Consider the following 22513-nt stretch of genomic DNA (forward strand, 5'->3'; position numbering starts at 1 on the left):
AACCAGTGCCTTTCAACCCGTGGTTAACAATCGACTATACTCGTAACTGTGAGCTTGACATTGAACTATTTTTCAAAGTCCAATTCAGATGTAGTAATTATATAATAATGCAAGTACAATGCAATGTGAAGATCTAAGATATTTACGCTCCGAATTATACCGCTGATGGAAATGGAGCTGTATGGCACTCAGACTACAATATATATATGGCAGCTGCCCCTGCCTACGCCCATGAGCGTAGCACGTGACGCTACGACGGCTACGAAGCCCGTAGCGGCGCTACATCACGAATATACTTACTTAAAAACGTCATTAGATGCTTACTGTAAGAGTATCTTCAGGCATTCATTTCATACCAATTTAATTGTGCGACTAACGGCCCGATCCGGACTTTAATGTGCGTCAAAAATTTGCTCTAGATACGATATGGATCAGATCTGTCTGTGTCAAAAGTGATGTTTTTGTTTGAAGAAACTTCACTTTTGACACAGCCATATCGTATCTAGAGCAAATGCTGACGTATGTTAAACTTCTAATCGGGCCATAAGATGCACCAAAATTGTATCATATTAAAAAAAAAGACATCTTCTAGAATTGCTTTATCCGCACTGAAAAGGTTGATAAATGTGTCCTTTACCAGAAGGCTCTTGTTTCACATTAACAATTTAATTCTTCATGATTCTGATACTTACTTTTTCATTTCTTATGCTCTGAAAGTGGCTCTTTGTTAATTGTCCGAGCGCTAGTGAAGGTCCCCGTTTCTACCTGGGCAAAAATGCTTTTGTAAGTCCGGATGTTCGCTTCTGCAGGTCGCAGTTCTTCGATGCTTAAGTTTTTCTTTCGTCGAATCAGTATTTTGGAATTTTTCAATACGGCGGAGCCATAGTTTTATTCAGTTTTAAGTTATGCTCGCGAGGTATACAGCTACATAAAGCGACCTACATAATTTAAACCTGCCTATACAAAATACCTCGTCAGAAATGGGTGCCTTTCTACCTTGCTTGCTTTCTCAAAGGCTAACAATTTACTATAAAAATTTACTGTCGCTTTATAATGGGAGTATTAATTAGTAAGGCCTGAGTGGAACCTGCGTGCAGCGTGGCGGCAGTCTCACAAGTGATTTTAGCAGCGTGTACTAAGGCCGCTCCTATACGCTTGCATTTGTTTAACATGCACGCCCCCCCCCCGCTGCACGCCCATCTCCAGCGTCCACTCAGACCTTACACTTTGTCTCATGTTTTGATATGTATTCTAATTCTCGATACCAAGCAGTGTCGAGAATGTTCATAGATGTATTCAACTACCAATATTATCTTGCGATTCCTAACTGAATTACCTACATAAGCCTGGGCTATTCAGTCTAGAGCGGGCCAGGCGAAGTATTATCACAAACTCTAAGTATTAAATATAAACCATGAGTTTTCATATAATGTACGATTATTTTATTTTTGTACAGTTACAAATATTCATTTTTGTGTGTATTTACCAAAAACATGGACCTGGACCATGGACCTCGCATTATCTATGCTTCGTAAATAAATTTCCAAAAAAATCTAATACTATTTCTACCTAAAGTGAGGTTTAGATTAGCAAGAACTTGCATGCAGTTTTCATTGCGGTATCTGATCAAACTTTTGAATGCTTTGACCTCAGTATTCGGTAATGTGACGTAAATTGCATGCAAGTTCTCGCCAGTCTACGCGTCGCTTAAGTCGTGGTCTCAAAATCTAAGAGACCTGCATTAATTCCACGAACCATTAACATTTCTGTAAATCATGTAGACGCAACACCAAAGAAGAATCCACCAACAAACCCAACGGAATAACAGCTGTTCCTCCTCACGAAGGCGACGACGGCATCCGCAATATCTTGACTCTGCCGGACACCCTCCTTCACGCGCTCCCAATTCACATGAATATATCCCCACTCACACGCAAAATGCAGTAGCAATACCCCCCCACCCAGCCCGAAAGCTGCTATCTTCCCTACCCTCATAACAGCACCCCCTGTCATCCACCCACATAATGTCCCAAGAGCTAAGTTCCGGCTAGAACGATTCTTGGAAATCTTCTCTAGAGTAATGTCGAAGTAGGATTTGTCCTTTGGCTCTTCATAGGTAAGTTTGGACACGTCTCGTAAGTCCGGTATCGGTCTGGACATGGGGCATCGTCTACCGAGGAGCTTTAGGTACAGAATTGCTCTTATAATTTGTTTAGGATTGGACACAGAAATTGTTTGGTTAAAAGATGTCGTAGTAATTTGTAAAGCTTTGTTTTGATCGGTTTGACAGGTGTCACTTGGACAAAGAGTAGAGGATTTATCATTTAGTGTTTAAGAGGATTTATAGGTTTTGTTTAGTAAAAACTTAGCGTGGTTAGACTTTATTGACCGAATGTGAATGACCAAGATTGAAGTAGCTGTGTTCTCCGTTTCAACTCTGACAGAACTGTGTTCTGTGCAGGGGCCCGTTTCTCAAAAGCATGTAGCTTGTAATACGAGTGGAAGTCCCTTTCTAATAAAAGGTGCCAAAAAGTGACATCCGCTTGTATTACAAGTTACAAGCTTTTGAGAAACGGGCCCCAAGGCCGCATTTCTCAACCGATTCTCGTAAAAAATTGTGAGCAGGTTGAATAATTACACAGATATTTTGCCAATTTTTAAAAATGTTTCACCATTTTTGTCTGGTCTTCAGCTCACAGTAACTACGTAATTTGTACTATTTCGTACCTCCTTTAACAAAAATTGTACCTAATAGGTAATGACCAAATATCTGAAAATTATTTCTGAGCATTTGACTTTTCGTTCGTCGCAACATTTTTTTTTTTTTTTTTTATTCCGAAAAGGTAAGCATTTGACCACAATCTCACCTGATGGAAAGTGCCGATGTAGTCTAGGATGGAACATGCTTACCTAAAAGATGTCTATTCACTCTCGATTTAAAAAGATCCAAGTTATAGTGGACTGGGAATAGATTTGCAGGAAGTGAATTCCACTCCTTAGCCGTACGCATGATAAAGCTGGATGCGTAGCGTTTAACATCTATTATCAAGTAGTAGTACTGATAATTCCACTACTCGATGCTTTGATATTTGATACGCAGTGACCACCTTCCAGTTTATCATAGTAATATTACTATCAAAGCACAATCTGATCCTTTCAGTAATTTGCTGTTTCGTTCTTACCATAAATTCACTTTTTCTACTCGTCGACTTCAATGGTTGAAGGAAACCAAATTATAATCGCATACTTTTCACTATGGGCTCCCGGCTCAACTATAATGACTTCATTACGGAGCACATTAGTGGAATTACAATGAATTTGACCAATCGTGTCCCTGCGATAAGAGGACGAAACATCAATGAGCCTCTTTTTCAGTAGATACTCACCTAATTTTGTTTAATTAATAAGGTTATATAGTACTATTTTATTTGATGCATAGTATAGTATAGTATACAATAATGATATGTGGCGTTCCATGTTTATAGGGTTTATGCTTCATGTGCATTAGGAAATCCACATATAATCAAGCTTTTCAATCTCGTACCTTACTTAGGCCACTTAGCAAGCTTCGTAGCAAAGTTCGACTGAAAAGTTCTATTATAGAATATAATTATTGTATAAAATACCATTTTGGCATTGACAAAGGACGAAAAAAGTACTGCAAAATTATGTAGCCGCAGTTTTCACAGGTGGAGTAGATGATACTGTACGGTTCCAAAATGGCATCAGAGCTGCCAAAACCGAGGCAACATTATTTTGCACTAATCTACTCGTCTTAGTATATTTTTGGTCTATGCTTTTAGTTTGTCTATAGTGTCTCAAGCATCACGTATACCTTGTATTTGTTATTAATGTTCTTGTTTATATAAATTCCCTTGATATTTACACAAACACAAACATTTACAAACACCAGGCTTTAATGATATTAGGAGTTAGGAATCAAAGTTATCCATAAAAAAATTCTCGTGCTGTTTTTCTAGCTATTATCACGTATTTTCAACTTTCAACGGATAAAATCTAATTGTGTTTAGCATTTAATTATGCTTAGGTACTCGCTGATTTCAATTTAAATGTAATGATTGTCAGATGTGACATGTCAGATAAAACTGTCTAGCAGATGAAGAATTTTGCCCTTTTCCGTTAACATGTGTAAGAAAAGAACGGAGCTAAAATCGAACATCAGAAATGTTTTAAACCTTGAAACGTAGCTCAGACTCGCCGCCGGTTCCTTTTACCTGTAGGCAACACACAGCACATTCTAACTACATGCGCTAACTTCAAGCTCGGGGAGGGAAAGGAGGGGAAAAAAATAAAAATAAACTACCCCCGAAACGTCTCGGAAGAAACGCCTCGGGGATTAGCATGCACGCGTCAATTCCATTGAATGTATTTCAATAAAATCGCTTTACCACTTCTCGTTAGGTATTGTCCGTATAATATCTACCTATTAAATATACTATTTACACGACGGCCGTCTAAATGCTGCGAGCGATAAAAAAACGATCTGAAAAATATTGAACACCTATTAGGGGCTAGAATTAATGATAACTATCTAGGGTGGGCGCTCGGCGGCGGTCACACCGCGGCGGCGGGCGCGGGCGCGGGCGCGGGAGCGGGCAGCTCCTCACCTTTGTCCTGGTCGGGCGGCGCGGGGGGCTCGGCGGGGGGCAGGGCGGGGGGCACGGCCGGCGCGGGGGGCACGGCCGGCGCGGGCGAGGCGGGCTTGGCGTCGGGCGGCGCGCGCGGCTCGTAGGGCGCGGGGTAGGGCCGGTAGGGGCGGTAGAGCAGCGGCGGCGGCAGCAGCGCGCGCGGCAGCGAGTACACCGGCGGCGGCAGCAGGTGGTGGTGCGGGTGTAGCGCCGCGAGTCTCTGCTCGTCTCGTAACGCTTCTCGCGCTCGGCTCTCCTTCTCCCGTTGTAGTCGCTCGCGCTCTCTTTGTTCTTTTTCCCGCTGCTCGCGTTCTCTTTCCCGTTCTCTGGAATGTGACGGATGATCGTGTTATTATTGTACACTCGTGTAATTTCATCTTCACATCACCTACTCGGAACTGGGATATTTCTTCATCATCAATGTGGCACTTTTCTGATGGGTCATTTTATTGCCAGTATTAAATATTAACACAATGAAATGTGAAAATAATATGCACATTTATAATGCTATTTCGGAATATTTTAGAATCTGCTCCTCAGAAAATGTAAAAAAAAAACTACTTGTATAATTCTTAACAAAAAAGATGTAACGCTACCTTTCAAAGAAAAACGTTTTAAAGCATTATTATGTATACATATTTAACAATAACTTATTGAGGAGATTGGAAACTAATCCTGTCTGAACGATCGTGTAAACAACACAAGACTAGGTTTGACTATAGTCAAACTCCGTTTTTTTAAAAATCAGAATTTTGCAAATTTCAGATGTAGTTAAATTTTTCTTCCGAAATGCACTTGCACATGCGCTAAAATCTTTGAGTCTTATCTGAGTATATAAATCCACTCCACTAATAAGGATCTGTATATACATATAAAAACTCACCGTTCTCTTTCCCTTTCCCTCTGTAGCTGTAGATCTCGCTCCCGCTCGCGCTCGTCGTGCAGATGATGCGCGGGCGGCGCGTGCGGGGCGTGCGGCGTGTGCGGCGCGTGCGGCGCGTGCGCGGCGTGCGGCGTGTGCGGCGCGGGCGGCACGAGCGGCAGGTGCGGCGCGATGGGCGGGTACAGCGCGTAGGGCGGGAGCCAGCCCACGCCCACGCCGCCGCGGAACACCCGCTCCAGGTACATTTGTTCTTCTGCTGCTAGTCTGAAGACGATACACCGGATTTTTAACACCAGCTCAATTGATTTTTAAGTTGGCTGCGAGAATACTGCAATACACATTTCTTAGCTAGAGCACAGCCAAGTTTCAATTGAAAACACTGCGCGAGTTTTGAAATTATTTAGCATCCATCATCGTACAACGCTAAATCGCTTGCTAGTTATAGTAAAAGAGATTGAATTGGCAACAACAAGAAACTTCACAGATACAGATTATCCATAAAGGCAAACAGTTAAAAAGTTAAGTACAATACATTAAAAACTGAAACAGATCTCATGTATTAAAGAAAAATCGTATAGAAGGTGCAAGCACGTACTGCTCGCCCTTAGGGTTGGTCAAAAACGCCAAGTCTTATTAAGAGGGAATATAGTCAAGAAATTGGAACCGGTTCTGCCGTGACGAGGCGGGCTAGGGGTTCAAGACGTTACCTAAAGACTCGTTCTAGCTAAAGACAATAGTGAAGTTCGAATCCGGATTTGGCTCACGATAAATCATGTGTAAAGAGATCACTCACGGTTTATCCTTCTGCCCGTCTCATGTCATTTTAAAACGATCTGTTTGTTCATCTTTAAATAATCCATCTCTACTTCAATTTGCGATGTTCTAGATCGTTCTGTACCTATAGTACCTATTTAATGCATGTAGTGTACATAGATTCTATAAATATTTTAAGCCCTTGGAATAAGACAATATCTCAGACAAGTGAGCGTAAAAGCTGCCGCAGGAAAGTTAAGAGGCTGGCAGAAGACGCGTCAAGTAATGATGATGATTACCTGTACTGAAGCGCGGCGCTGGAGTACAGCCCGGGGTGCGCGTACGGCGCGTAGGCCGCGGGCTCCAGCAGCGGGAAGGACGCCGCCGCCGGGTGCGCCAGCCTGCAACCAAACAACACTACATAACACTTTGTGCTTCAGTCTGTTTAGGGTCAGTTGCACCAACCCCACACGGACTGTACAGTTAGCACGGGCGCGCTTCGGCATTGTCTCAGTTTACCCGTCATTTTCTAACTGTATTAGGTTATTAAAAAGCGCGCGTGAGATACTGTCGCGTGCTAAGCCTACCATCACATCACAGTCACTCAGCACCTCAGCAGTGAATTATGAAATTTTGCACATATCGCAAACGTTTTGACGGCGACGGACGGGTCGTTGGAAGTGGTACAACCGAACCTATGATTCCGTAAGGGTTAACCGATTCAATGTATGAATCGGTCAAAAAGGTCCTATTCCACGAATGTCATTGCAAGCAAGTAGCCTTGATATGATGCAATACCACATGAACTGCAGGCAAACCAATTCAGTAAACTGAATAAAGAAGAAGAAGGGTTAGTGTTCTGTCACACTCAATCAACGAATATTACGTGCTAGTTTTGATCCGCCAGATTGCGCTGCTATAACTTTTAAAACATTTTTAAATTTAAAATTATCATTTGTCTTCCCGCCTTTGAATTATTCAGAAACGTGTATAAGTTTCTCGTGTGCACTGGTCTGACTTTACACTTTCGTCTGACGTCTGCATTTCCGAGTAGGGCATTAAAACTTTCAAGGGTTTACACAGGCTCGAATAAAAGTTATCTTTCTTGTTCCCGCAAGAGCCAGGATTCGTATTTTCATGCAATATTCATATGGAAGTTGTTACAGTTAGATTTTTTTTAATGTATTTAACTCATTTTCCGCACCAAAACTTCAAGCATATCTTGTAGTGGAATGCCCAACATGACTTGTAGTGGAATGGAAGATTGCCTTCTCAAATTAATTCTGCAAGTTGAATGTGAAAGGCTGGAATATGAATTAATCATATCCTAAGAGTGAATGTCAACCTGTGTAAAACCTGACCGACTTATATTTATTATAGGACGACCATACAAATCGAATTCTTAATAAGAAATGTAATTTTAATTATAATAACACACGACGCGACTTCTATTGCGCCTAGTGACCGAAAAAAAATCGAAACTTAATGCACCTTAGCACGGCTAGTGTGTACCTCAGGCGGAAGAGGAGTGCGCGTTCGCGTCCCGCTGATTATATTGATTTTCCCGCGCGATAAAAATGCAATTACATGTCACGCGAGGAATCATTAGAGAGAATAGATACTCCAGCTTTACAATAAGCTTAGGCCTTGGTGTCCTGTTGACGCTGTACGCTACGTACAGCGTCATATTGTATGTAAAAACTTCCCTAGAACGTGACACTGCTACTGTACGCATAGTACTAACACCTCGCTCACGGAACGCATGCTCGACGCTGATGCCATATATTGTTTAAAACAAATGCACGGCGATCGGTATCAGCGTCGAGCGTGCACACTGGAAGGGTGCGTTCCGTATAGAATAAAGCCTTACTTTAGTAAAAAAATATGGGTGTACTCACCGGTCATCAGGCCTGTAAGGCTGGAACCCGCTGGAGGGGAGGTGGTGTGGGGAGGCGCGCTTGGCGGGCGCCGCGGGCGGCGGCTTTTCCTTCTCGCGCTCGGCCGAGCCTGCAACCTTCCACGGTCAAACACACGCTCGCAACGAACACTACTCGCTCTTATGTCTCGGCCACAAAAAACGCTCCGAGCGTTTTCGCTCCACGCTGATTGCCGGCAGCATCGAGCGCCATACATTTGTTGGGTAAACTATACCAATGTTGGTACTTCAACGTTCTTATAAAGCAGCAGTGAATGATTTTCCTATCAAAATAGATGTCAACGACTGTATCGTGCCGTTTACCTTATTATCGTAATCGACGCTGCGTGCTTCAGCGTTGAGCGAATTCGCTCGGAGCGTTTTTTCGTGGCCTTCAGACTGATCGAACCACACTTTTATGTTACCACTACACATCGTAGAACATTGTGAGACTAAAACATGAGTAAAAGTAGTGAAAGTATATGTTATATACATACTTTTCGTCTTTACTTTTCTTCTTAGACAAAGAGCCATACGTGTTAGCCGCGACGTTATACAAAGACAGCAATCACGTTTAGAAGAATATTTTGAGAACAAGAGAAGAATATTTGGAAGTTTAAGAAGAGTAAGACTCTTAGGGTAGATGTCGCTAGTGCCTCCCTAAGGCTTTATGGCTATATAGTGGAAATATTCGCTGTATTAGGTACGGTCTTGGTAGCTCAGATGGAAGAGTACTGGGGTAGCGACCCAGTGGTCGTGGGTTCAAGTCCCAACAAGACAGTGAATTTTTCCACTTTTAATTTGTTTCTAAGCTTAAGAATATTTTGTCAAAACATATGAATCCTTAGTTAGAAACATGAAGTCTAGTGGAACATACAGCACAATATAATAGCTAATTACGTAATAAAGTAAGAATATAAAACAAGATTATTTGAACCACTACGATGCATATTTTTTGTAGTTATTCAATAAAAGTGTGGCAAATGAATAAGAGCGAATTGCGTTAACGTAGCTATTCACACTAGGTACCACCAAGTTGTTACCAGTGGTAATTACTGGAAAAAAAACCAGTAGTTACCACAATACTGAGTTGGTGGTAACTCCTGGGAATAACCACGTAGTTAATACAACAATTACAATGACTTACAATAGACTTGTTTAACAACAGAAACGTGTAATTCATACACAAAGATATTTTAGAATGGACAAAGTGATATTTTACGCCATGTTCTTAACGATGTGCCGAGCGAATGCGAAGGTGTCCGCTTTAGCTTAGGAAAAAATCTTTAATATGTTCGGAAGACAGAACTGAATCTCTGAACTCTGAACACATTCTGTTATTGTTTTTTTTTTCTAAAAGGCAGAATGGGGGTTGACGAGGTCTACAGCTCATAGAAACAATGTGGTACTAGACAATACTTATTTGATTTGAGAGAATCATTCATTAACCTTTTATAATTGTATCACTTTGTTCAATCTTTACAAGTTTTACAACAATGTGCAGGTAATATAATTATAATACAGGTATTACATAGCATAGTTAGTACCGCGATACTTTAGTCCCTAACGCGAAGTGGGTACTCGAGGATACAAAACCCAATAAATGTGAGCCGCACATTGAATGTGTAGTAAAACAAAACAAAAGAGGGAAATCTGGGAATGCTGGCCCTGTGTGCCCAGTGTTTTAGGACAGTTATCATTTAATGCCACAAACAGTGAAAAGAGACTTCAAATTGCAAAAGTCAATGGGGTTGGCAACTGTTTGCATAGATGGCGCCATCATAGCTTGCCCCTGTCTCTAGTTTTGTTCTATGAGATTTGGCTTAAAGTACTGGAATCCAGGTCACAAAATTCCAAAAAAAAAAAACGAGAATTTGACACAATTCTAGGGATTGACAGGGCAAGCTATGATGGCGCCATCTGTTTAATACTTCGACCGGCCAACCCCATTAATTGAACAAAAAAAAATTTGTCCTGTCAAATATACAATATACAAAGAAACTGAATTGGGCAAAATGTTATACACAGTAAATTATAAAATTAACAATAACTGTTCCAAAATAGAACACGAATGATTGTAAGGTACCATCTGACACAATTGCTTTCAAGACACCACAAAATTCCTCAAATATCTGATTCACACTAATGATTTTATATAACTATAGATAGGTTATACTAATAAGGCGCACAAAAAAATACTTCAAAATTTATTTCATTATTTACGAATTAATCTGTTTTTGTTGATTATTTAATTTTCGCATGTATACCGTTCATCTTTGTTGTTTAACATGAGCTTTTCTCTATCTCTTTCGGTATGAGAGAGCCCGTTAACACGTGCACATTGCTCGCTTGCCTAGGCGCGACTAAAGGCAACTTGTACAATTTATACAAGGTAAGCAAGATCCAATCCGAATCCGGAGGTCGCGGGTTCAAATCCTGGCTCGTACCAATGAGTTTTTCGGAACTTATATACGAAATATCATTGGATATTTACCACTAGCTTTTCGGTGAAGGAAAACATCGTGAGGAAACCTGCATACATCTGCGAAGAAATTCAAAGGTGTATGTGAAGTCCCCAATCCGCATTGGGCTAGCGTGGGGACTATAGCCCGAGCCCTCTCGCACATGAGAGGAGGCCTGTGCCCAGCAGTGGGACGTTTATAGGCTGAATTATTATTATTATTATATAAGCAAGATAATATCATTGTTTCACACCACCGAAACCGTTCGAATATGTACAAATAGAACAAATCGTTATCTACCTTGTTAACTTACCTAATAAACACAAATATTTTCAATGGTACACAAATCGTTAGTATGGGAAAAACATCGAAATCCGAAGATCATTCTAATATGTCCATCTCCATCTCATCTCATGTAAGAACATTATTGAAACGACAGAGGAGATACATGATTTTCAATTTTTGCCATCTAGTCTTGACAAATGTAACATGTTTAACATATTCAATAGTAATTTACATAAGTTGATTCTTTTTTAATTCTTATTTTCTTGACTGCTATGATTTAACCATTTCTAATCTTTGTGTGTCATTATTGCAGTCTTGTAAGGGCCATCTCGCTATGCCAACCTGGCAGCGCATCATCTGTGTTCAAAAAACCGTTCGAATAAACATCGTGTGAATCAGATATTCAGTTAGGCGTCTTCTTAGCAATGTGTCACGTCTGTTAGGGCTAGGGCCAGCGAAGGTAGGGTAGATGCTACAGCTAGCGACTCACCGTCCTTGGAGTCGGGCCCGGCGTTCTTGGCGAGCGTGCGGAGCGCGGCCGCGAACGGCCCGCCCTTGTTGGGCGTTAGCTCTGTACGCTTCGCTATTTTGTTCGCGCTGCCACCTGGAAAGAAAGAGATGGTAGGTTAGTTATGTTGATAATTTGCTTGTTTTCATTGATAACTATAGTAGATTGTGTTCAAAGAAGATTACTTTTGAAGTGTCTCATTGTAATAAAATAAATAAATAAAATAAATAAATAAATAAATCTTTATTGCTTTAAACCTTACATTACAATTCATATTGTAAAATTTTGTAGGTAAGACAGGTGTATTAGGTTTGTAACACATTTAGGTAGTGGGGTTGAGCCTCTGCCTCCCGAACTAGGTCTAAGCCTGTGACTCGGGAGTCAGCGATTCCTCCTTGATTTGGTAACAATGGTATCAGCAATAGAAATCCGTAGACTGGAAAAAGGTAAATGACAAAGATTGTAACTAATTAAAGCCAACTAATGCAGATATGTGTAAGTATGTGTGTAAGTTGTGGTGGTGTGGATCAGGTATGTGCATGTGAGTGTGTGTGTGTGTGAGTGTGTGTGTGGGTGTAGATAATGAGGTAACTGAAAAACATGATGAGCAAGAAGGATAGCAAAGGTTATTTCAGACATGACAAGAGGTTTTCGGTTTCCTGATAAGATAGTGTTTGTAAAAAGGCAGTTAGTTTTGCTTTGCAGTTATAGGAGTTTAGAGGGTAAATATTTAATTGTTTATTAATTTTATTATAAACACGGGCACTCATTGATATGTATTGGTGGTTAGCAAATACTGTTCGCTGGGCCTAATCCTTAACATCCTTACCGCTATGTTTGTATTTTGATATAAACGCTATGCACAACGTAAGTACTAAAGTAAGCGTCTAGTTCGCGGCGTTAGCTGTAGGGGGTCATCGCTATGTGCTCTTTAAATGATTGCAATTGTTGCATGTTGTAAAGGTACAGAAAATGTCAACCCCCCTTTTTTAACCAATATGGGCTCGTGTAGCAGATATAACTTAAAGTAACTTAATCCTATAGCATACCGAAAGCCCACATAAATTGACTAAACGACCGCTTATGAATTTCCAAATGGCAAGCCACAGCAACAGGTGTACTCTACCGCACACAAAATTATCATTTTCCCATCCGTGTGAACAGGCCAACCCTCGTACCTACTGTCCGGTTCCAAGGACCACTCCAACGGACACGTGCTCAAAAGCAAATAGAGAACACGCCAAATAACTGGCATCACATAATAATGCTGTAGTAACTGCTTAAATTCATGCGAATAAAGTTCAAACTTAAATAAATGCAGTCGGAAATACGGAATGTGAGAGCAATCCGGGTCGAAGGACCATCCAAAAGTGATTTATTTATTTCATTTCATTTCATTTATTCATTGTGAAGTCATGTACATTTCAATTAAGATGTTATATATATGAACAAGTCAGAACATGACACCCCGTAGGGGCATACAATATTACTTAAAGCTAATAACAGTACCTACATAATTAACTAGCAAAATAATTACAAGAACGAGAAACTTATACTATAGGTCAATTATTACATGTCATATAATATCTTTTTTTATAGGCTATAAATTATTATCATTTAAAAAATCTTTAACAGAGTAGTAACATTTGTCAATAAGGAATTTAATTAATTTATTTTTAAATACTGTCAACTGGGGTTCTAGCTTTATATAATCAGGAATTTTTACACAGCTATCATTTAAACAGAACAGAGCTAATATCGACACCACCACAAAGCTATAGCGTAATCAATCAAGTTATACAAAATACGATCTACGCTCAAGAGCATAATGCTTAAATTCCGAACAAATAACCACCGTACTACGGTCACGTCCGAGTTTCCCTTGCCCCTGGCCGTGTCGATGACAGCTTATTTTCGTAACAATTATAAAAATATAGCGGCGCCGTCAAACGGGGGCGGTTATTAAAAATCCCATTGTGTGGAACCCTTCGCAATTATGTTCACACTTTGTTGGTCCGTCCAGCCGGCAGCGGGGGCTTGAGCGGAAGCGGGCACTATCAATAGTAATTGTAATTACAATAAGAGTGTTTGCGTGTAGCTGTGTCAATATCCATTATACTACATAATAGACAAAGTCCGGTGCGGCTTCGTATAGCAGATTAATGGTGGTGGTAAGTGTATAAATTCAGTTCGACATTCTTGTGGATACACAGACAGAAATCCTGATGCAATATCACTTTTCCTCTCATGTCTGTTTCTTCTTTGGTGACAAGTGACATGATTTTAAAATATAAAATGGCTAATAGAGAACGATATTAACAGTCATACAAGACAACATGGCACGGTATGTTTTATGATATGTTTTATATGTTTTAAATAAATTCGTATTTCTACAGATCGCAATCCTTTTGCCTCAATTTCAACTAGGTACGTATGAAATCCAGACAGCCAAGTCTATGCCAATTGAAAACCAAATCCTGTAACTATAAGGTAGTTTCAACATTTCTCTATCCATATCTCCGGCGTCATTGTATCAAAGTACCGCTAACCAGTCTAAATGACCCCGTCTTCTGCGACAGTGTCCAGCGTACCTCCATAATGTTTCAGCGTCCTTTTGACTACCGCCCGTCGACAGACATACCACAGCCTTACCCTCCAAGGCAAGTACCGGTGACGCGCGGCTAATGGAGCCAGCCCGGCGGCGGTTTAAACATTCACCGCCCACGCCCTAGCCGGTAATTGAACGCTTATTGTGTTACATTTACAGGTTATGTACACGTAAATACGAGAGCGTAATGCTTAATATTTAATTTTGAAAGAAACATAATGGCTGGGTACGGTCAACGGGGTAAGTAACAATGGAGACGAGTCGAACATTGGAAAAGCCGAACCTTATTTTTGACTGGCATTTTCTTAGACTCGTAGTAGCGTAGTGGCGTTCAGTTGGCATGAAAGGCAAGTCGGTAGGTTGGCCCCAAAAAAATAGACGAAAAAGGCATACAAAATTACAGAAATGTGTTAATTTTGGCCTCACATAATCAAATATCTGAGAGCGGAATGCACTGACAGAATGAATTCCTCGAATGGTAGGATCTTTCATAAATATAACTCGTAAATTATGTTACCTTTATAAAGTACGAGCTGAAGGAGTGAAGGGTTGAAGTGTAGCTAGAATAAATAACGATGCTGTTCGCCGGGGTGGTAAATATGCAATGAAGTCATTTGTAGCCTGCCCGCCGCTCGGCTGAACGCCGAGACTTGCCTGGAGACGGCCATTCCATTGATCGAATCATTTTTACCAGTTTTGTATGAATTTTGTTATCATAGTATAGATAGAGTCAGGATAAGCCAACTCTGCACCGATACAACTCTGCTCTGGTGTTTGATAACCAGTGTTGGCCGAACGTTACTTAGAATTGGAAACCGTAACCGTCCGTTACCGTTTACGGTTCAATTTGTAATGGTTAATTTTTCAATATTTTCAATTCTAATTAACGTTCGGCCAACCAGTGTTGGCCGAAACGTGAATGCAATTGATCATTAACCATTATAAATTGAACCGTGAATTGTAACCGGCCGTTAGTTTATGGTTCAATATTTAATTGTTAACGGTTAATTGCACTTAACGTTCGGCCAACACTGCGGCCAACACTTGATAGCACAGTGTCCAAGTGATATTTTAAACGTTACGATTTCATGACAGACAATGGAAAGCTTAGCACTAAAAGTGTTAACATGCATATGTGTGCGTTCAAAGCAATTAACAAATAGTCGTCAGATTCGATGACTGCTGTAGAAAATCGTATAAATATGTCTTAAGAGTTCGCAGCAAGCTCGGCCGAATTTCACCTTCACATACAATGAGATGAGGCATATCTATGCCTGTAATTTATACACCGTGTTTCTTTTGATTTCCGTTAATTTCAAGGGTGCATTCCTGAGCTTAAATTAAGTAGCTTTCTCAAAGACACCGGTATTCTAATTAACTCCATTTCGGAGATAATCAATAATTTATTTTTATCTTATAAGGCCCTTACGAGCGTATACACTTGCCTTAGGACCTTTTTATATATTGATTAGTGTTTAGTACGAGTGTGTACATTTGCTACTAAACTGAAATACTATCTAGGACGATTGATGTTCGAAATGACATTAATATGTCACAGTTTGCAATAGTTTGGTTGAATTAAATGTGATGCCCGTGTTACAACAACGTTGTATGCAACAGTTAATTACTTTGTATAAAAATAAAAGAAATAAATATAAAAAAATATTTTGTTAAATTAACTATGCCACTTAGTTTCCTCAAACGCACTTTTCCATTCCCCGGAGTTAATGAAATTCAATAAAAACACGGTGTATAGCTCCAGTTTATAAAACAAACGAAATACTTAGAGCAAAAACAAGTTTTGTATGAAAAATTTAAATTCACTGTATTTTTTGAACTATGGTATCTGTCGCGAATAGGTATAAGGAATGTAAAAACTAAACGTGTAGATAGATAGCTGTAATTTCTGTAAATATTTTGTTGTGTGATTTTGTATATATCGTGTTCTATTTTTTGTCCCATTTGTCTTTGTGTAATACTGAGTTAGATATAAGATTTTACAAATTTTAATGTCTAGGATAAGTAAATGCCTAAATATGTAATAGCGTGCGCTGATTGGTCAATAAACAACTAGTACACTCTGCACCTAACACCCACGTGACAAATGGGCGTGGTCCGCCTATAAATTAACGGTAGGTCGGGCCACATTCATTCCATCACTTCCACTTCCATCACTAGACATCACATTAAGGGGTGCTACCTCAACACTACCCAGTGTTCTTATACAATCAAAGTATGTGTTTTTAATCTCCCAAAACACTACCCGTTAATGGTACTTGGCGGTATGCGGTAAAGGTTCCAGTCTTCAGCCAGCGCGTTCCAGCTTCGAGTCTTCGAGCGTCCCGTGTGCTATCGACGGGCTTCTTTCTTCAGCAATCCTACTAGTCTACGCTCCACAGTATCTGAGGCTACATAAACTAATTACAGGCATAGATATACCTTATCCTGTTGTAAGTACAAAGTTTCAGAGCAATCTAGCTAGTCGTTTTAAAATGAGCGCGTAACTACGTTTGTGGAAAACTGAGCTTGCTGGGGGTTCTTAAATGGCCATAATTATCAGCGTGTCCCATCGCAGTGCTATCACATATGTAGCCATCACTCGAACAGCTCGTCAAGAAAAGCATATTTTATTACAAATAGAATCGCTCGCGTGACCATGTGTTCCAGTTAACTCGAACAATATTATGAATAGTTAAGGCGAAACATCTGTTAGCGACCCGTTCACACAAAAAACTATTTAGGTTTCTTTCCTAACAATGACCTTCTTCATAATTGAAGAAACTTAAAGAAGGTTTTGCTTGTAAGTCCATTATAAAAAATATATAAAACTATTGGCTCTATGAGCTGTAGACCTCGCGATAAAATCGATAAACTTAAAACATGTAAAAAGTAACGTTTCTACTTGTTAAAAATTAATTAAACTTAGAATAAATTTAAAAGTGGAATAATTACTGTCCTGGGTGAGACTTGAACTCACGGTCTCTAGACCCATATGGTGGAAAAAATTTCTGCCTGTGGATGAGGTATTGGTGGCTCAGATGGCAGAGCGCTGGAGTATCGACCCAGAGGCCGTGAGTTCAAGTCTCACCCAGGACAGTAATTTTTCCACTTTTAAATTTATTCTAAGCTTAAAAAACTACTTAGTTGAGTCATATTCACAGTAATCCCTTTATGCCAATTTCCACCATTTTAAACATTTTCCTGAAAAAGAAACGACAAAAAAAAATTATGTAGCTACTGAACCTGCTTACAAATTTTCACGAATTTCAGTTGAGAAATGGGACCTGTAGAGGAGGACATACGAAAGCAAATTGCCCGAGTCGAAAAACGTAGACCGCGCTAGCGCGTCGCTCACGCTTCGGCCAGTAAATGGAGTTAAAGAATTCGGTAATTGGCCCAAAACTCTTCTAGAAATCGTTTTTGGCACAAGTCATCTCGGATGTGGGTATATCTGGTATCAGTATGGTGTCCTGAACACGAATATATGAGATGACAACCGCAAAAATGGTAAGGGTAGTAACCTAGTAACTATGACATCATCAGTAATTTCCTGTAACAGAAAATTAAACTGACATTCAACTTAATGTACTTCTCTTTTTGAGGGTTCCGTACCCAAAGGGTCAAACGGGACCCTATTACTGGGACTTCGCTGTCCGTCCGTCCATCTGTCACCAGGCTGTATCTCATGAACTGTAATAGTTAGCGAGTTGAAATTTCTACAGATTATGTATTTCTGTTGCCGCTATAACAACAAATACTAAAAACAGGATAAAATAAATATTTAAGGGTCCCATACAAAAAAGTGATTTTTAGTTAATGGTACGGAACCCTTCGTGCGCGAGTCCGACGCGCACTTGGCCGATTTTTTATAGATCTGGATTATTTTTAGACATAGATGATGTTAAAAGTCACTTGATATGTATTTTTGAATAATCCATTCAGTCGTTTTCAATCTAGAGCAGTTCAAAGTCAACTCTGAATTGTGAATGTTTAGGACTTTTCTAATAATTTGTTAAATCGAATAGTGGAGATTTTATATCTTGTTATATATTTGTAATATACTCAAAGCCCTTTCATTCGATACCCCGCATGATATGTTTAAAAGAAAAAAAATCTTTATACTTTATGTTACTTTAGTTTAGTTACCTAAGTATTGTACAAAACTTATTAAAATTCAATTTCGGAAGAAAAAACAGTCGAAAACCGTTTGGTTTAACCGATTTTTAAAATTGGCGAAACGCTAACCAATGTTTCCCCTTAAGCTACAGGTTATTATGCTTGCTAGCAATAAATAAATATGAGCGGCTGAATAACAAATTATAAAGTATACGTAATTTTTCAATGCATTAGCCATAAAACTACGTGTTATGAGCGTGAAGGCTATGCTTTATAACAAGATGGCTATTTGTGGTTAATAACCAATTATTGATTATTACGATAAGAATATTATTGCTGAAAACGCAAGCAACTTATTATCACCGTCACTCTGTAATAAACATCTAAATCAAACAATGTATACAGGTAAATCTGCCCAATGCGTACCCTTAATTACATTTTCGTTGGTGTAATCATTTAGCCATATACGCTTGACGAACGCCTTTATAGAGTTGAGCTGAGAGCTGTTCAAGCTCATCTTGTTACTAATCATTTGAAAAGTAAGATCACCGCCAGCAGTCGTATGCATATTAATATATTGTACATTGTACGATGTGACATTCTCGATTGACATGGAGACCGAACATTTTTAGGGTTCCGTACCCAAAGGGTCAAACGGGAAGCTATTACTGAGACTTCGCTGTCGGTCCGTCCGTCATGAACCGTGATAGCTAGACAGTTGAAATTTTCACAGATGATGTATTTCTGTTGCCGCTATAATAACTAATACTAAAAACAGAATAAAATAAATATTTAAGGGGGCTCAACAAACATTTTTTTAGCCGTTTGTATAAATAATGGTACGGAACCCTTCGTGCGCGAGTCCGACTCGCACTTGGCCGGCTTTTTGAAAATGCAGTGGACTAAAACTTATGAAATTCCGACGGCTTAATGTTATGCAGCGAGGCTCCGTACGATGCAAATGAAACACGGGAACGTTCGGTTAACGAAAAATTTAATATATGTAAAATACCACGGAAGATAGAACAGCGAGCTGGAAAAGTGCATACCCACTTTATATATGTGATTAATTTATACAACCTTAAATATATGGTTCGGATGAGCCTTGGATAACTCGTCCTTGGTAAGCGATTCAAATAACAATTCCAGAAAGCGACAATAGATGTTGGACACCTGGCGTGAGCACGCGATCCCTATGTTACCCACAATTATCCACAGATGGGCCCGATATGACCGCTATTAGAAGAGGCATTTCGGCGTGAAATTTCGGTTAGACATTTTTTTACCATTGAAACAAAACGAGATATAGACAACAAGCTGGTATAAATAGGAATAATGTTGATTAGATATGGCCAATAGAATGATAAATCATAATAGATGAGGATAGATATGAGATAGTAGCAGAAAAAGGTTGTTGGTAGTATACCGATCCGAAGTACCAATAAAGAGCGTCCGCAAACATTAGTTTTTTTGCTTGTGCGTTCAGCTGCGTTCACAACTCACAAAACAAGTGTCGGTTATAAACTTGGTTTTTAATTTGACTGTGTGAGGTGTGCGTTGTTTGTCTACGCGCCTGTGTTACGTTCGTTCTAGTATCGAGGTGTACCCGTCATCGGGATACGCCTCATTAACCCCGCAGCTGACAAATTGTGAGGTTCCACCCCGGCGCACTTTGTACTTGGGGGTTATAATATAAATACATTCAAACGTAACTTAGGCAGTTGTCAAACAGAATTCAAGTCTGTCCTCCGCATCATGGCACTTCTCGCACCGTATCTTTAAGGAACTCGGTACCATTTTATAGGAAAATCTACGTATAGTTCAGTAGCGGTTTATAGTAGACTTTGCAAAGTGAATGTTCTACCCGTACAAAAAAAACAGCTGAAGTTTCATTGCTCCATACGTTGATAGGCTTTGAGAGGTATGGGCATTGTGAATGTCATCTCGCTTTGTGTGGTAGGACACAGCACAGCGGATGTCATTCCAGATCTAGAGCAGAGCCCATCTGGGGAAGTACCTCCACCTTATAGAAAACCGCAGCCTAATAACACAAGACCCTACTCATAGTGTTGTGTTCCTGCCGGTGAGTAAGGTTGCCAGAGCTCAACCAGGGTGCGGAGTGTTAGGGTCGGCAACGCGTATGTAACTCCTCTGGAATTGCAGGCGTACATAGGCTACGGAGACTGCTTACCATCAGGCGGCTCGTATGCTTGTGTGCCACTGACGTCCGACGTGTGAAAGCTGAATCCCGCCTTAATAAGTCCGCGTTCATTGTATAGCTAGGATATTTCAGGCGAGATGCACAACGCACTGTCTATCTGTAAGCCTTTTATCCTGACGTTAGCGGGAGGTTTGGCGCAACTGGTCATTAACGAGTTGAGGTTAACCCCTCGGCGGTTCAGTCCCACCTCATTTGTCCCGCAGCTGACTAATTTGTACGGTTCCGCTCCAGCGCGCGTTTTTGGGGTTACACATGCAACTATTTTAAATTGAGACAAATACACGCATATGTAGTTTAGGGGATAACCCTATTTTTTTTTTAATAAAAAGAAATTTACTTCGAAAATAGGAGGAAGTTCTCAATTTGACCATTTAAGAGGGAAGAATAGCTTTAAAGAAATAACGGTACTTTTTCTATGAAATTCCATATCGGAAGAAAACGGTTTTCACTTTCTAAATATTAACCAATCACTTTAATTTTGAATCGATCGCTTCAGCATAATATATTCTAGGTTTATAGGTTTCGTATCTAAAAAAAAAGTAATGCAAATTTTGAAAAAAAAAACAAGGAATATCATATTGCATTATTAAGGTTAAGCATATTGCTTATTTCATAGTGCACTTATTAATGTTTGATCCTTTCGCATTTTCTCAAAGGTTAGCTGGAAGAGATCCCTTTTAGGGATAAGTTCGCCATTGTATATAACATTTTTATGTGTTTTGTCTGTTTTATGTTAACCTGTTTATGTGCAATATAATGACATACATACAAAACCTATAGACCTAGGTTTTTATTGTGTCAATAATATACTAAACAATCTTGGAGAATGGAAAATATTTAGAAGTGGATATACGTTTTCTCTGTTTGTATGGACATCTCGCTTGCACTAATATGCGAGTACGAGTGAGATACATAAAAAGGAAGTAACGTAGACGTGAGCGAATGAAAAAATGGTGGTAGCGGTACAGTATGTACGTTCATGTAGTACATACAATTTTTGAAGCCGCTTGATAATCTAAATGGAGAGAAATGTCAGAACAAGGCCGCAGACGACAAGGTTATCAGAATGAGTACTCTACAAATTGAATTGTTAATATCAAAGAAACAAGAGACATTTATTAAATTTCAATGGAATCTGCTGAATGCTCTCGCTAAAGTAATAGTATTTCATTAAATTCTACTTGGAATAGGTTTCACCGGTTTCACGAGAAATACCGAAGAATGATTAATGTTGTGATAGGATTTATAACTTATACTATAAATCAAAATAAATTTAGACGTGACAAAAACGAATTCTACATGTTTTTTAAAATCCAACCCATTACATAGTTAATTAAATATAACGTTAAGATTATAGGTATGTTACGAACTCGTCTAGTCCGTTGGTTTAGACTCCTTTAATCTATGTTAACATCCGCAATAAAATCCTAAAGCTACACTTGAAATCCTAGCACCCATAACTGGCGTTAAAGGGATTTAGCAAATTCGGAGTCAGTAGTTCCTTATTGTTTATGCCAAGCGCATAGCCACAATGCGTCAAACTTTCATCGAGAGAACTATGAAAGTGAAATATGTACTTATTTCATTTCCGTCTTAATTTTTACAACCGCAGCAACTTACTTAGATTTGCTTAAGAAATAATAAATCTGCAGTTAAAAGTTGCATCAAAGAAATCCATTCCATTTAAAGTAGACTCATATCAATGACCTACTCAGTCTGAAAGCGTCTACAGAGCACTAGCTAAGTGGCAAACCTATCAAATTTCATCTTCGCATACAAAAGAGTCACGCTAAGCCGAACTCTGGCATAACCAGGCGATGAATAAAGGAATTGAAACTTATTATTCAAAGTAAAAGTTTGTGAGTGGCCGAGCGTAGTCGCCAGATTTACCTCACAAGTTTAAAAACTTAATTCTGTCGTAGACGTGTTAACATTGTATAAGCTCTGTTTTTCTAGGATAGCGGTGTTATCATATAGCGGTCGTCTCCATACTAAATGATACTTCCATATTGGTTTCGAATCGGTTGGCCGGTCCCCTGGGTCGGTGGTAGTTGGGATACCCTCCTCCAATTGAGGGGGGATTTAAATCTTCTCGGGTCAGAGGTGTAGGGTT

At 39.6% G+C, this 22513-nt stretch overlaps 1 protein-coding gene across 1 annotated transcript in view; it reads right to left on the bottom strand.

Annotated features, from left to right (window-relative positions):
* LOC133533513 (uncharacterized) overlaps positions 1–22513 on the bottom strand; it is a 223122-nt gene that overhangs the window by 16435 nt on the left and 184174 nt on the right. Inside the window, exons 19-23 of the mRNA XM_061872494.1 lie at positions 11438–11551; positions 8184–8292; positions 6585–6686; positions 5533–5796; positions 4582–4975 (exon numbers count right to left, since the gene is read on the bottom strand). Coding sequence (XP_061728478.1) covers positions 4582–4975; positions 5533–5796; positions 6585–6686; positions 8184–8292; positions 11438–11551 — 983 coding nt within the window. The remainder of the gene's footprint in view (positions 1–4581; positions 4976–5532; positions 5797–6584; positions 6687–8183; positions 8293–11437; positions 11552–22513) is intronic.

The sequence above is a fragment of the Cydia pomonella genome, unplaced genomic scaffold (genome assembly GCF_033807575.1).
Source record: "Cydia pomonella isolate Wapato2018A unplaced genomic scaffold, ilCydPomo1 PGA_scaffold_173, whole genome shotgun sequence".
In the NCBI taxonomy this organism is placed as follows: Eukaryota; Metazoa; Arthropoda; class Insecta; order Lepidoptera; family Tortricidae; genus Cydia; species Cydia pomonella.